We start from the raw sequence: 12,757 nt of genomic DNA, 5'->3' as shown, positions 1-12,757 counted from the left end.
AACAAAAAGAGAAGAAAAGCAGAAAAGAAGGAAATACGAAATAAGATGTACTAGTAAAGAGGAAGAATGAAGGTGCGGGAGAGAAGGCGAGGATAGAAGAGAAGAAAGAAGTACAAAAGAATGGAACTAGGAACAAAAAAGAGAGAAGCGAGCAGACAGAGCAACGAGGAACTAGAACTAAAAAGAAGAAGACAAAAAAGGAAAAGACAGGAGAAAAGTAGGAAAAAAACCCCCCCTCCCCCCCCCTCACACAAAATTATTTGTTGATGGCAGCGCGAACCACACGATAACGCCCCCAGTTCGGCGTACATAGACCGCGCGCGCAGCGCGCTCCGTGTTTGCATACCGCCCTGGCGGACTCGTTTACACTTCCTAGCTCAAGCCAGGCGCCGCAGGCCATAAAGAGGAGCGCAGATTAAAATGGCGCCGCAGGCTCCCCGGGCCGTCCGCGCACCAGTAACCTTTAAAAAAAAAAAAGATCATCACAGCGGCCTCTGTGATCTCCAATCTCCAATCTCCAATCTCCAATCTCCAGCGTCGACACATCTTAGGCCGGATCCAGTCAGATCTCCAATCTCTATCTCCAATCTCCAATCTCCAGCGTCATATTTTGCCGGATCCAGTTCAGATCTCCGATCTCCATCTCCAATCTCCAATCTCCAATCTCGATTCGGGGGGCCGTGGGAGGGGGGGGGCTCAAACCTTCAAGGAGATGCGCTATGGATTCATTCACACCGCACATCTCCGATCTCCGATCTCCAATCTCCCATTTGACCCCTGCCGCCGCCAGCTGCGATCTCCAATCTCCAATCTCGATCTCCAATCTCCGCCCCAGTGGTGGATGCCCGGCGCGAGGATCTACGATCTGTGTTCTCCATCTCCAATCTCCACCTTTGACCCTGGCAACTGCCAACACGATCCACAATCTGTGATCTCAATCTTTCATCTTCAACCAAGCCCGACTGTGTGGTAGAATCGGCTAGGATCTCCACTCCTGGTCTGCGATCTACTGTCTGCGATCTACTACTCTCTCGCAGAGATCTCGATTACTCGCTTGATTTTAAAAGCATGACATGTACGAGGAGATACCAGACGCTAGCTACTGTCGGAGTCCGAGCTGCTGCCGTTGAAGAAGGAGCTCAGCCGCACCGGCCCGCCGCCCGACCCGCCGTCCTTGCTCTTCTTCTTCTTTTTCGCGTCCGCCGAGTCCGAGTCCGAGTCCGACGCGTCCCTCCGCCGCTTCTTCTTCTTCTCCCTTTTCCGCTTCTCCTTCTTCTCCTTCTTTCCCTTCTTCTCCTTCTTGCTCCGCTTCTCCTTGGCTGACGAGTCGCCCTTGCCGTCGCCCATCCTCGCTGCGCGCGCCTGCGGTGGGTGCGGGGTTCGGGTGCCACTTTTGTGCGGCCTTCACGTCGCGTAGCGACGGTCTTCAGCAGGCGGCCAGAGGCGCACAGGTGCAGGCGCGGCGTCGCGGATGCGTTCGCTCAAGCGTCTCTCCGATCGCAGACGCGTCTTGTGGTGCGCGCCTCATCCAGCTCCTTTCGGAAGCGGCGCTGCGCCTCCTCCTGCAGGCGCGTCTCGTCGCCATCCATCTCGCCCTTCTTGCGCAGCGTCTCCTTGAACTCGTCCCATGTCTGCCTCTCGGGCGCGTTGATCAGACTGTTGAGGCGCTCCTGCTCAAACACCGAGCTGTGGAAGGGCTTCTCGCCCTCCTCGACCTCGGCGTCGACGGGCGCCGATGGGCGCTTGACCGGCTTATTGTTGTTCTTCCCCTGCGTGGGCGAGAGCGGCAGCGACGTTGGGATCAGCGGTGGGCGAGAGCGGCGGCTACGGCGCTAGAAGAATGGCGGCTGACACCATTCCTTACAAAGAAATCGGTTGGTTTTGCCACTTTGTCGACCCAGTACTGAGGTTCTCAGTGGCTTCGTTGCGAGGGGGAAATGGGGTTGCTTCACCTGGCTCCGGCGCACCTGCTCGGGCCGGCGCTGGCCATCCCGCATCCGCGACGCGAATCGCGAGAAGAACAGACTGGCCGAGGAGAGAAAGAGGCGAGCCCGCGGAGCCCCCGAGACGCCGCGGCGAGGAGGGAGTTTACTCGCGCCGGGCGCGGACAAGAGGCAGCGCACCCCGCTTCCCTAGCCCGCGCTTCGCGGCGGCGGGTGCGGCGGCGGCGGCGGCGGCGGCGGTGGCGGCAGCTCAGGCGCCGCAGCCGGCTGCTCTGCCGCCGGGGCCACCGGCTTCCCTGCTGGCGCCTTCGCCTGCGGCGGCTGCCCTGCAATCGCCCGCTGCCCGACCGACGAGGCCGCCCTCGGGCACGGCGCGCCCCCCCCCGGGCTTATCTGCCTTCACCAGCGCCTCCTTTGCCGACGCCGCCGCCGCCCACGGCATTCTCGCAGGACACTAGGCACGGGACTGGCGCGCACTGGCACTAACTAAAGGATTCTTGAAGCCAAGCCTCTCTCACAGCACACTGGCACGACAAGGGCGCAGACTCTGGGGCGCGGACTGGCACACACACCGGCTCACCACCGGAGCCGCCTAAGCGACTCCGTTAAGAACGGCAATGCACTCCGCACCGTGCACAATGCCGCTCTCCCCGGACCCTTTACAAAAAAAATAGACAAAACACACACACATGCATGCACAGACACACAGCCCCTTCCCCTTCCCCCTCCAAGACCTCAAGGTAGGACGAGGACATGCGTAGGCCGCACCTCTAGCGAAGCCCACAGTGGGAGACTCCTATCACCGCCCCTGCCACCCTCGGCGTGTGCCTCGCCCAGGACAACGCTGTCTTAAAGGTCCGACCTGTGGGCTCTGCCTGCGCTCGGCACCGGGCACCGCTCGGTATACAAAATGCGCCTGCGGGCGGACCCTCACAGGATCCAGATCACACACACACCGGCACCCAGGAGCCTTGGGATCCCTTAAAGCAAGCAGCGACCAAGGAAGAAAAGCTCTTCTTCTCGGTCGGGCTCTCGGCCGCCGCCCCGCTCGCACTCGCCTCGAATCGCACCGCACGCGATGGCATCGCGGCTGTTCGGCAAAGCTACCCCGAAGGCTCCTGCGCCGACCACCGCCGATATTTCACAAAAGCTTGGCGCGAGCGCGGACGGGATCGATGGAAAGATTCAGAAACTCGAGACGGAGCTCGCGCGCTACACTTCGCAGGCGCGCGGCGCTGTCGCGGCGTGGGCGGGGGAGAGACCGCGACCGCTGGCCTCTTCGCCTCGCCGAGCGCCAGCATCGCAGCTCCACTCCTGAATCAGCTGACGCTCGTTCTTCACCGCCGGCTGCCCCTCGCAGATGAAGAACATGAAGGACGGACCCGCCAAGAAGCAGGTGCAGAAGCGCGCCATGCAAATCCTCAAGCAAAAGAAGATGTGCGCCGCCCGCCCCGCCGGCCAACCCGCGGTTCACAGGTCAAGGGTGATGGCTGCAGCGGACACAGAGAGTGAAGCCAGGCGGTGCGGCAGCGCTCACAGCTCGCGCGCTCGCCGGCGGGGCAGGTACGAGGCGCAGAGGGACAGGACGCAACAGCAGCAGTTCAACATGGACCAGATCGGGTTCACGAAGGATACGCTCGTGGACACGAAGGACACGGTCAACGCGATGAAGGCCGGCTTGAAGGACATGAAGAAGGAGTTCAAAAAGATGGACCTCGGTAAGATCGAAGACCTGCAGGCAACGTCGCCGCCGACTCCCCCTCCCCCCGCCGTCCGGACCCAGCCCAATCCGCCCACCCCCACCCCCCACCAACCCGCCACCACCACCACCGTTGCCGGCGCCCCCCGCCGGCTCTTGCGCCGCTCGCTCGCGCGCCGACGCCGCCGCCTCTCCCGCCGGTAGGACGACATGGCGGACATGATGGAGCAGGCCGAGGAGATACAATCGACTCTCGGCCGCAGCTACGCACAGGACGACGTGGACGACGCCGACCTCGAGGCGACGGCAGCTGGCGGCGAGGGGGAGGCCACCCGACAGCTTGTGTGAGGGCGCAGGGGGCGTTCTCACTTTAGGCGGAGCTGGCGGCGATGGAGGACGACCCGTCGCTCTTCTTCCAGGCGGAGGAGAGCGGCGAGGCGGACTACCTCTCGCTGCCGAGCACAGGCGCCGCCGCCACAACCGCCCGCGCTGAGACAGCCTCTACCTGTCTCTTCACCGCTCTTCGCCGCCCGCCCCGCCCACCGCACACTCAGCTGCGCGCACGCGAGGAGCGGCATTCGACAGCGAGGCGGGCGCCGTGTTGAGCACCTTCCCCACCTCCGCCTCTCCCAGGCACCGGCGAGGCATCCGCCACGACTGCCACGAAGGAAGAGGCTCTTCCGTCCGCCCAGCCCGCTTGAGCCTCTCGATCGCCGACTGACATAAACACTCTCGCTTGCTCTCCGACTCACTCTTCTCCTCTCCTCTCTCTCGCGTGCGCGCTCTCCTCGACTCCTCCTCCCCGTCCCCGTGCGCCGTTCCCCCCTTCCCCCCGCCCGCCCCCGCCCGCCCGCCCGCCCCTGCGGGACGCGTGTGTGTGCCTCAACTGGGCCAAGAGGCAGCTACATGTGTACTCTAAAGTCTCTACCCCGAACACCGAACTTTTTTTTCGACGATGCGAAAGACCTTGGAGCACTTGGAGTGCAGTCGGTAGCCTCACATAGGGCCGGGGAGCTAAATAAAGCACACCTGCGGGCCAGATGATCGGGATCGGGTTACGGGCTAGAGCCTATATAGACTTATATAGAGGCTAGAGAGCGTCTAGAGCCCTCGAGCCTCGTAGGACGTAGCCCTGGGGGGGTGCGCGTTCGCACAGGGAAAGGGCCGTAAAGTAAACACTTGAAGCACTTGGAGGCGGTCATTATACATTAACCTCACGCCCAGAACACGGACCAACCTCCGTCCTCGATCAAACAATCCCTTGAAGCAAAAAGGGATCCACCAACTTTTCGTCTGGCACGCGGCAGAGGTGTCATGAGTGAAGGGGGTTGTGTCCAGAGATCCGAGAGCACCCTCGTGCCTCGTGCGGACTGTGGCCGCAACCATGGAGCGAGGACGACCCGACGCAGCGCCGGAACGCGTTCTCGCCGCGATGGTTCAACAGGCGCCGGCCTCCTCCTGTGCGGTATGCAGCCAGGACACCTTCTTGCAGCCAAAAATCCAAACGGCGGCCCCATACCGCTCGGCGCTGTCGGCCCACCAGGCCCACCTTTGCTGGGGCGCACAGCTTTGCAAGACTGACCGCTGTCCCCTGGTAGTGCCAAAGTCGCCTGCATTCCGCGATCGTTTCTGCGCCGCGTGCCGGGAGGGGCCCATTATAGTGCCCTGCTGCCGCATCCGCGTCTTGGACAGCTCGCTGCCTGCCCCGAAAAACTCGCTCGCGCGCAGAGGGTATGTGGAATCTTGAGGGGAGGACAAATCCGCCGTTCTGGCCCCCGCATCGCGTGATCAATCAGACGGCGGACACTTGTGGCCTCAGGCTGATCGTTTTGCGCGATGAGACGTCGGCCCTGCTCCAAGGCCTAGCCCCGGCTTCCCGCCGAGTTTGGCTCCGAGATCGCGTTTCTCGTCCGGAGGACCCTCGTCCCGGTCCCGACGCCTGGCATGCCCGCGCAGCTCATCCACGCGCTGCGAGGCATGGGCCAGAGCGGCACGCTCGCAAACAACGCCAACGTTTCGGGCGCCGACCCTTCGAGGCAGCTCGCTTCTGCGCTTCGGCTCGAGCGGGGACGGGTGAGTTGGTGAGCGCGGTGGCCGCCGAAACGAGCGACGGGGGGTTGATGAAGCTGCTAGAGACGCCTCTAATGTCCTCGCCCGCGCCGCTGGCAGAGCAGTCCACAGCAGCTCAGCCGCCCCCCGCGGTCGCTGCTGACGACGATGGTCGCGGTCGCTGCTGACGACGATGGTTGCGAGCTGTTTTTCTCCCAGAGCGACATCACGGCCATGCGGGACGACTGCTATCTCCCTGCCGCCCTCGCCGCCGGTCACGCCGGCGTCGCTACCCTTTGCTTTGCGCTCGTGGCAGCTGCCGGCGCGTCTGGGCGTGCACGCATCAATCCAGGTCTCGCTCGCCCTCGGAGTGGCCGCATATTGCTCGGTACCCCATCTGCACTTAAGGACTAAGCCCGTCCCTGCTGCTAGGGGGGGGGGTCTGACCCCCCCAGCAGCAGAGTTCTGCTGCTGGGCGGGGGTCCAGAACCCCCCATCAGCTGAGCTCTGCTGCTGGGGGGGGGGGGTCCCGACCCCCCCAGCAGCAGAGCGCACTGGACCCAGCTCCCGCCTCTTCGCCGCCTGTTCGCCGCCGCCGCCCCCCTGGCTGGTCCATCGCGAACCCACTATGATTATCGGAAGCTCTCCTCCAGCAGCAGAGATGTGGGTGTCTTCCGACAAATCAAGCAGCCCGACCGCCGCGAAGCGGGATGATAGCGAGAGGTGTACTCCGCGAGGTTGAGCGCTGCACGCGGTACTCGGCGGTGTCGCAGCGTCGAGCAACACTCGGTGTCAGAGCGTCGCGCCAAATCAGTAGTCTCATCGCCGAGTGATTGCTGGCCTGTGGCGTATGATCTCGCGCGGATATCACCAACAACGAGCATGCGAAGATAGGGAACAATATCTGATGGACTTGTACCGCCCGTTGTGCTCTCCGCTGTGCCACAGCTGCGAGAGCCGTATCTTCCCTCCTTGAAGCAGAGGCGCCGCGAGGCACGAGAGGCGTAGAAGAGAGGCTGGCGTGCCCCGTACCGCCCGGCTGGCAGTAGGAGGGCCCGCCGGTGAGACCACTGATTTTGATGCCGACCATAAATTCTCGCCACTTGGAACGCATGCTACTTACAGCTGCTGACTGTACAGAGATGCCAGTACCCCCCACAGGCAGAGCTCTGCTGCTAGGGGGGGGGGTCTGACCCCCCCAGCAGCAGAGCGCCAGAGCGCTGCTGCTGGGGGGGGGGTCCCGACCCCCCCAGCACAGCAGAACGCTGCTGCTGGGGGGGGGGGGGGGCCGCCCTGGGCTTAAGGGTGCCGGGGGGGGACCCAACAATGTGCGGCCCCTCTCCTGGGGGGGGGGGTCCCTTGCCTTAACCAACTCTTCACCAAACCGGGTTTCCTCGCCACCTCTGCGACCGGCTTCGCGGCGATGGCCGTCGCCAACCTAGATCAGGCTTCGCCTCGCCTTGTCGCTCATCCAAGTCTTGGTTACCCCGTCTCTGCGTCTCATCCAAGTCTTGGTTAGTTCCCCAGCAGATCTGATCCGTGACCTTGACAGACAAGTAGATGGGAGGCTCGGCGTACTGATGCTCGCTGCAACGTCCGGTGCCTCCTTCGGCGGGCTGCTACCCTCTGCCTTGCCTTCCACCCACAAGCTACTCACAGCAGGATACTTTGCTTGCGCGGTCACGTGCAATCCCTTCATCGTGCATGTCCGTACGGGCGACGAACGCATGCCCTCCTTTCAAATGGTGCACGGCGAAAATCCCCTTCGTCACGTCCTTCCTCTCGGCCCTGGGCCTGGCTGTCTCGCGAGACGGGGAGAGGGTGGAGGCGGCAGCGGTGGTGGAGGATTGGGCGGCGGAGGTGACGGCATCGGAGGCGGTCGACGGAGGCGGCCTTGGCGGCGGTGGCGGGACTGAGATTACGATGAAAGGAATGGACTAGTGTCAGAGTGTATACAGGTATATAGTACTACCAGGGTGTGCGGAGTGAAAGTGTCTACCAGTCTTGACTGTCTAGTGTGTAGTGTAGTGAGAGCGAATTAAGGTTTAAGCTCTCAGCAGCCAAGATGAACCTCAGGCTCAGCACGCAGAAAACCTCTCGGCGACTCGCGGCCACTTACGCCTCTTTATCGTAAAGAAGAAACGCTAGGAGAAACGGGGCGAATAAACACTCAGCCGCGCCAAACCCCCGACGCGACGGCGTTAGCGAAGACGACGAGCACCCCGCCGGCGATCTGCAGCGGAGCGAGCGACTCGTGCAAGACGAGCGCGGCGATCAGCGCGGCGCAGACTGGCTCCATCGCGTACACGAGCGCCGCCGTCGAGGCGGCGACGGCCTGCTGCGCGTACGACATTGCCCACGTCGTCGCGCCCACTACCATCAGCCCGTTCCAGAGCGCTGCGGCTCCGAGGCGCCTCACCGCGGGCGGGCCTGCCTGCGAGAGCCACAGGTGCGCCGGTTGCCCGAAGCCGAGCGGGAGGGCGAGAAGGTCGAGGAGCGCGTTGGCGACCACCTGGCCGGCCGCCTGGAGGCAGGGAGGCAGGGAGGCAGGGAGGCAGCCCATCCTTGACGTGGCCCTCCGCTCTCTCGCTCTCAAGAGATGCAGGCTGCTTGCAGGGAGGGAGAGGGGGGTGCGGTGCCGGGAGGGAGGGAGGGGGAGGGAGGGGGGGAGGGAGCCCGCGCCTGCGCCGTCGGGTCGACGTCGCCAAACTCGGAGAGACGGAGGGTGTGTAGCGCGTAGAAGGCGGCCGACGCCAGCGAGAGGCCGATGCCGTAGGCGGCGGCGTCGCGGTCCGCGGCGGGTGCATCCACCTGCAGAGCACCGGGCGAGGCAGCTTCCCAGTGGTGTCGCCGATCGCCAGGTGCTCTCTTCTGTGCAGGGACGTTCATATCCCGGTGGCACCTCCTCCGGAGCGACAGTGAGCAGCACGATGCCGCCCAGGGCAAGCAGGCTCGGCAGCAGCCGGGTCGCAATCTGCAGAACGCGGCTCGAGCCGGGCGGGCCAGAGTCGAGCAGAGGCACAATCACCACCGACGCCTAGCGATTGGTGCGGCAGGGGCGGTCCCGTCTCGCTGTGGGTGGGTCCTGCTCGAGGCTAGGCACGGCGCGTCGGCGGGCGCCTGCACGAGGATGGCGTTGACGGTGGCGGAGGTGCCTTGCAGGCCGAGCATCTGCGTCAGCTGCCCGAAGAAGAGGTAGACGCCGAGCTCGCCACTCGCCCACGCCGCCCGCCTCCGCCTCGAAGGGTCGAGGATTGCATCGCACCTGCAAAGTCGCCACCGCTGTGAGCGGGTGCTGTGCAGTACATGAGGCAAACGCCGAGAGCCAGTGCACCCGTCTCGGGTAGTGCAGCCTCGCACCCACCACACGGCGAGAAGCGTGGCCGCGCCAACAACGTGGCTGAGCAGGTTGATGATCAGCGCAGGAGGCGGCTCGCGCACCGCCAGCAGCAGCTTCATCGATGGAGTGAAGGTGCCCCACAGAAGCGGAACGGCCAGCAGTGCAGCGAGCCGTCGGACCTCTGGGACCGATCGTTTTACACTGGCGTCGTCATCCGACTTCGCGAAACTCGTGTCGTCCTCCGCATTTGGCGATGGGATGAGCAGCTTGCCTTCGTCCTCCGCTATGCGCACCGGCATGTTGAGTGGCAAGAGGTTGCTGTGGACAGCGGGGCGACACGCTAAGTTTGAGGGGGCGATGTGTCCCAACTTGTCATTTGTCGTGAGACCGGAGAGCGAACCGTGGGCTTGAGACAGTGCATGCACCTCACCACCTCTTTCTCCCATTGCCGTAAGCTAAAAGTTATGCTAAAAATTACTACGCAAGCGGTGCATCTCAAGCGAAAGCCTCGATACCCAAACGAATGTCCAGCACGCGTGCACCATCGTCCGACGACGGCGTTACCCGGAAGGGCTGCCCTGGAGGCAGAGTCAAGCAGTCCCCCTCGGCGAGCGGCACAGGCTCGCCAGACTCCCCGCCCCCCGGCGCCTCGACCGTGGCGCCGCCGCGCGCCACAAAGAGGATCGTCATCGCCTCGTCGTGCACGTCCATCGCCTCGTCCTGGCGGCCGCCCTCGCCACCTCCACCACCACAAGCCAGCGAGGCGCCGGTCCGGCGGCCGATTCGCACGCGCGCCAGCCCCGCCGTCGCCTCGCCCACCCCGCTCTCGAGCCACGAGAAGGAAGCGCCAGCCCCGCTGTCGCCCCGCGCCTCCTCTCCTCCGCCGCCTGCCTCCCTCTCCTCTGCCGCCACGTGCCGCACGAAGCGCTGGCCGCCAAAGAGGCCCTCTCCGCCTGCGGCCACCGCCCGCCCGCCCGGCAAGGCGTGGTCGTGGTCCGCCAGCGTGGCGTGCTCCGCCGGCGCGCTCACCTCGAGCACCTGCGGCAGTGTCATGGACGGGTCCTCACGGCCCTTCCGTGCGGCGTGCCGTGGACACGTGTGCCGGCCGGTCCTCGAGCCCGCGAGAGCAGCGCAGCACGCGGTGCCTGATCGTGGGAGGCTGCGTCACAAAGTCGCCCGGCCGCAGGACGAAGGGCGCGCCCTGCCCCTCGTAGACCACCTAGTGCCAATCGCTTTGTTGGCTCGCTGCCGATGCTCAGTGAAATCCTCCGATGATCCCAGCTTTTGGTGCTGCCTCCACCCACCCGCAGACGATGTAGATGAGCTGGAAGCGTACACGGTGGTAGTGCACCCAGTCGGGCACCTCGCCGCCCTCCTCGATCCGGATGAGGCTCACGATGAGAGATCCGCCCGCCCTGTCGGGCAGCAAGTCGCGATAGAGCATCCCAGCGCGACCCACGCCCCAGCCTCCAGCGCCTGCCGCCCGGCTGACGTGGCGCCGCGGGCGGAAGCGCGGCAGGTGCTGCAGCGGCAGCGGCGCGGTGCGGTCGAAGCCAGCAAACGGATCGGCGGCTGGCACGTGAGCGGAGCAGCCGGCCGGCGGCCCGTCGCCTGGCGGCAGCGTCGAGCCGGCTGGCAGTCTGAGCGACAGCGGGACCGCGGGCGCGTCACGGCAGAGGTACAGCGACAGCCCGCCGCCGCACACGACCGCGTATTGCGGGCTGTCCGCCGGCCCAATCTCTTCGACTCGCAGCAGCGGCGCTCCGCCTTCTGCTCGCAACGAGCAGAGCCAGGAGAGGCGGTCGTCGAAAGCGCTCCCGCAGCTAATCACGACAGACGACGGCGGCGGCGTGCTGAGAGAGGCGGCGGCGACAGAGACTGCGCGGAGGAGCACGACTCGCAGGATGAGCATGTGCGGGTTTGGGCCTAGAAAAATTTAGAAATAGAGCGAGAAAGCGCGAAACCATAAAGCAGTCTCTGACATGACAAGCGATCCCACACGATTGCGAATGTGGGGACTACATGATTACACGAAGGGTGGAGGGGCCCGTCTGCAGAGCTAGGCGGCGCGGGCACCCCCCACTCACTGGGGCCGAGGACAAGGAGATCGCTTAGCATTTCGAAGTCATAAGCGCCAGGTCTGACGAGCTGGGCTTGTGGCGCTCAGCTAGGTCATGCACACCCTCTGTGCGGAGCCGAGCGGAGCCGAGCGGAGCCGAGCGGAGCCGAGCGGAGCCGAGCGGAGCCGAGCGGAGCCGAGCGGAGCCGAGCGGAGCCGAGCGGAGCCGAGCGGAGCCGAGCGGAGCCGAGCGGAGCCGAGCGGAGCCGAGCGGAGCCGAGCGGAGCCGAGCGGAGCCGAGCGGAGCCGAGCGGAGCCGAGCGGAGCCGAGCGGAGCCGAGCGGAGCCGAGCGGAGCCGAGCGGAGCCGAGCGGAGCCGAGCGGAGCCGAGCGGAGCCGAGCGGAGCCGAGCGGAGCCGAGCGGAGCCGAGCGGAGCCGAGCGGAGCCGAGCGGAGCCGAGCGGAGCCGAGCGGAGCCGAGCGGAGCCGAGCGGAGCCGAGCGGAGCCGAGCGGAGCCGAGCGGAGCCGAGCCCAAGAGGCGTGCCGATAGGTATCACCAGCCAACACAAAACAGGGGGACTGGCCTTGTTTTTAGCTGAATCCACCGTTTTCGTGAAGGAAGTATAGGGTTAGAGGGTTAGGGTTAGGGTTAGGGTTAGGGTCAGCGAGTTCAAGCCGTTGTGCAGGTCCTAAGAACGGGCCGCTTGGGTCGGAATGGAGAAACTAGCGGTCCGTCGAGGCCACCTCTCGGTGAATGCGCCCCGAGTTCTTCGCACTTTGGGTTAGCCATAGGGTGTTAGGGTTAGCGTTAGGGTTAGGGTTAGGGTTAGGGTTAGGGTTAGGGATTGTTGTCGTCGCGCCGCTCTCGATATCTGGTTAAGACAGGGACACAGGTGACACACCAAAGCACGGCTGGGTGTGTGAGCAGCCGTGTTGCACTGTGCGGCGACTATTTGTCATCAGGAGCGCGCCGCCGCCCCTACACGGCCGCCGCCGCCCTCCCGAGGACAGATAATAGTCAAAGTCGACGAGTGCGCCTCGGCCTCGGTATCTCAGCGGCAGAGGCGATCTAAGAGGCAAACCAAAGCACGGCTGGGCGTGTGAGCAGCCGTGTTGCACTGTGCGGCGACTATTTGTCATCAGGAGCGGAGCCGAAATGGATGTGAGGTTACTGACTGCACTCCAAGTGCTCCAAGAAAGCGCAAAACAACACAAAGCAGTCTCTCACATGACAAGCGATCCCACGATTGCGAATGTGGGGACTACATGATTACACGAAGGGTGGAGGGGCCCGTAGTCTGCAGAGCTAGGCGGCGCGGGCACCCCCCACTCACTCACTGGGGCCGAGGACAAAGAAGCCGTTTGTCGCTTGCTTGTTCTTTTGCTTGTTGATATAATCGGTACGCTCCCTGCGCGCCTGCTTGTTGATGTTTTCGGCGTCGCCCGCCACCGCCGCCTTGGAGATCTGCTGCGTGTGGTGGACGACGAAGGAGGAGGCGCTCGCCGACGCCGCCCCGTACACCGTCCGGTCCGTGTTGGTGCCCGCCGCCTCCTTGGCGAACACGTGGAGGAACTGCTTGGTGGGCGGGGCAATGCCACCCAAAGAGTGTCCACGAGCAAGCCGCGTTTGGCCTTCTTGACCCACTTCGCGTCGTAGTACTGCGCC

At 64.4% G+C, this 12,757-nt stretch overlaps 4 protein-coding genes across 4 annotated transcripts; 1 reads left to right on the top strand and 3 right to left on the bottom strand.

The window, feature by feature from the left end:
* Positions 1-1,095: 1,095 nt before the first annotated feature.
* On the bottom strand, positions 1,096-1,990 carry EMIHUDRAFT_99069 (hypothetical protein; the record flags this gene model as incomplete). Its single annotated transcript, XM_005784450.1, has 3 exons — positions 1,096-1,362; positions 1,506-1,824; positions 1,953-1,990. The coding sequence occupies 3 exons, from the start codon at positions 1,988-1,990 to the stop codon at positions 1,096-1,098; spliced, it is 624 nt and encodes a 207-aa protein (XP_005784507.1).
* A 979-nt stretch (positions 1,991-2,969) lies between these two features.
* On the top strand, positions 2,970-4,562 carry VPS60 (vacuolar protein sorting protein 60). The gene is made up of 6 exons (XM_005784449.1): positions 2,970-3,168; positions 3,304-3,380; positions 3,507-3,681; positions 3,847-3,942; positions 4,017-4,107; positions 4,276-4,562. Exons 1-6 carry the CDS (start codon positions 3,022-3,024, stop codon positions 4,341-4,343), a joined length of 654 nt encoding a protein of 217 aa, XP_005784506.1. The 5' UTR covers positions 2,970-3,021; the 3' UTR covers positions 4,344-4,562.
* Positions 4,563-7,861: 3,299 nt separating this feature from the next.
* Positions 7,862-9,330, bottom strand: EMIHUDRAFT_202649 (hypothetical protein; the record flags this gene model as incomplete). The annotated part of the gene is made up of 5 exons (XM_005784448.1): positions 7,862-8,215; positions 8,392-8,502; positions 8,594-8,728; positions 8,818-8,923; positions 9,056-9,330. 5 exons carry the CDS (start codon positions 9,328-9,330, stop codon positions 7,862-7,864), a joined length of 981 nt encoding a protein of 326 aa, XP_005784505.1.
* Positions 9,331-9,765: 435 nt separating this feature from the next.
* Positions 9,766-10,944, bottom strand: EMIHUDRAFT_352597 (hypothetical protein; the record flags this gene model as incomplete). Its single annotated transcript, XM_005784447.1, has 1 exon — positions 9,766-10,944. A coding segment is annotated over one exon (658 nt), but the record flags the coding sequence as incomplete, so codon positions are not given.
* Positions 10,945-12,757: the final 1,813 nt, after the last annotated feature.

The sequence above is a fragment of the Emiliania huxleyi genome (assembly GCF_000372725.1).
Source record: "Emiliania huxleyi CCMP1516 chromosome Unknown EMIHUscaffold_17, whole genome shotgun sequence".
NCBI classification, from domain to species: domain Eukaryota; phylum Haptophyta; order Isochrysidales; family Noelaerhabdaceae; genus Emiliania; species Emiliania huxleyi.
This window is presented reverse-complemented; position numbering and strand designations above follow the sequence as displayed.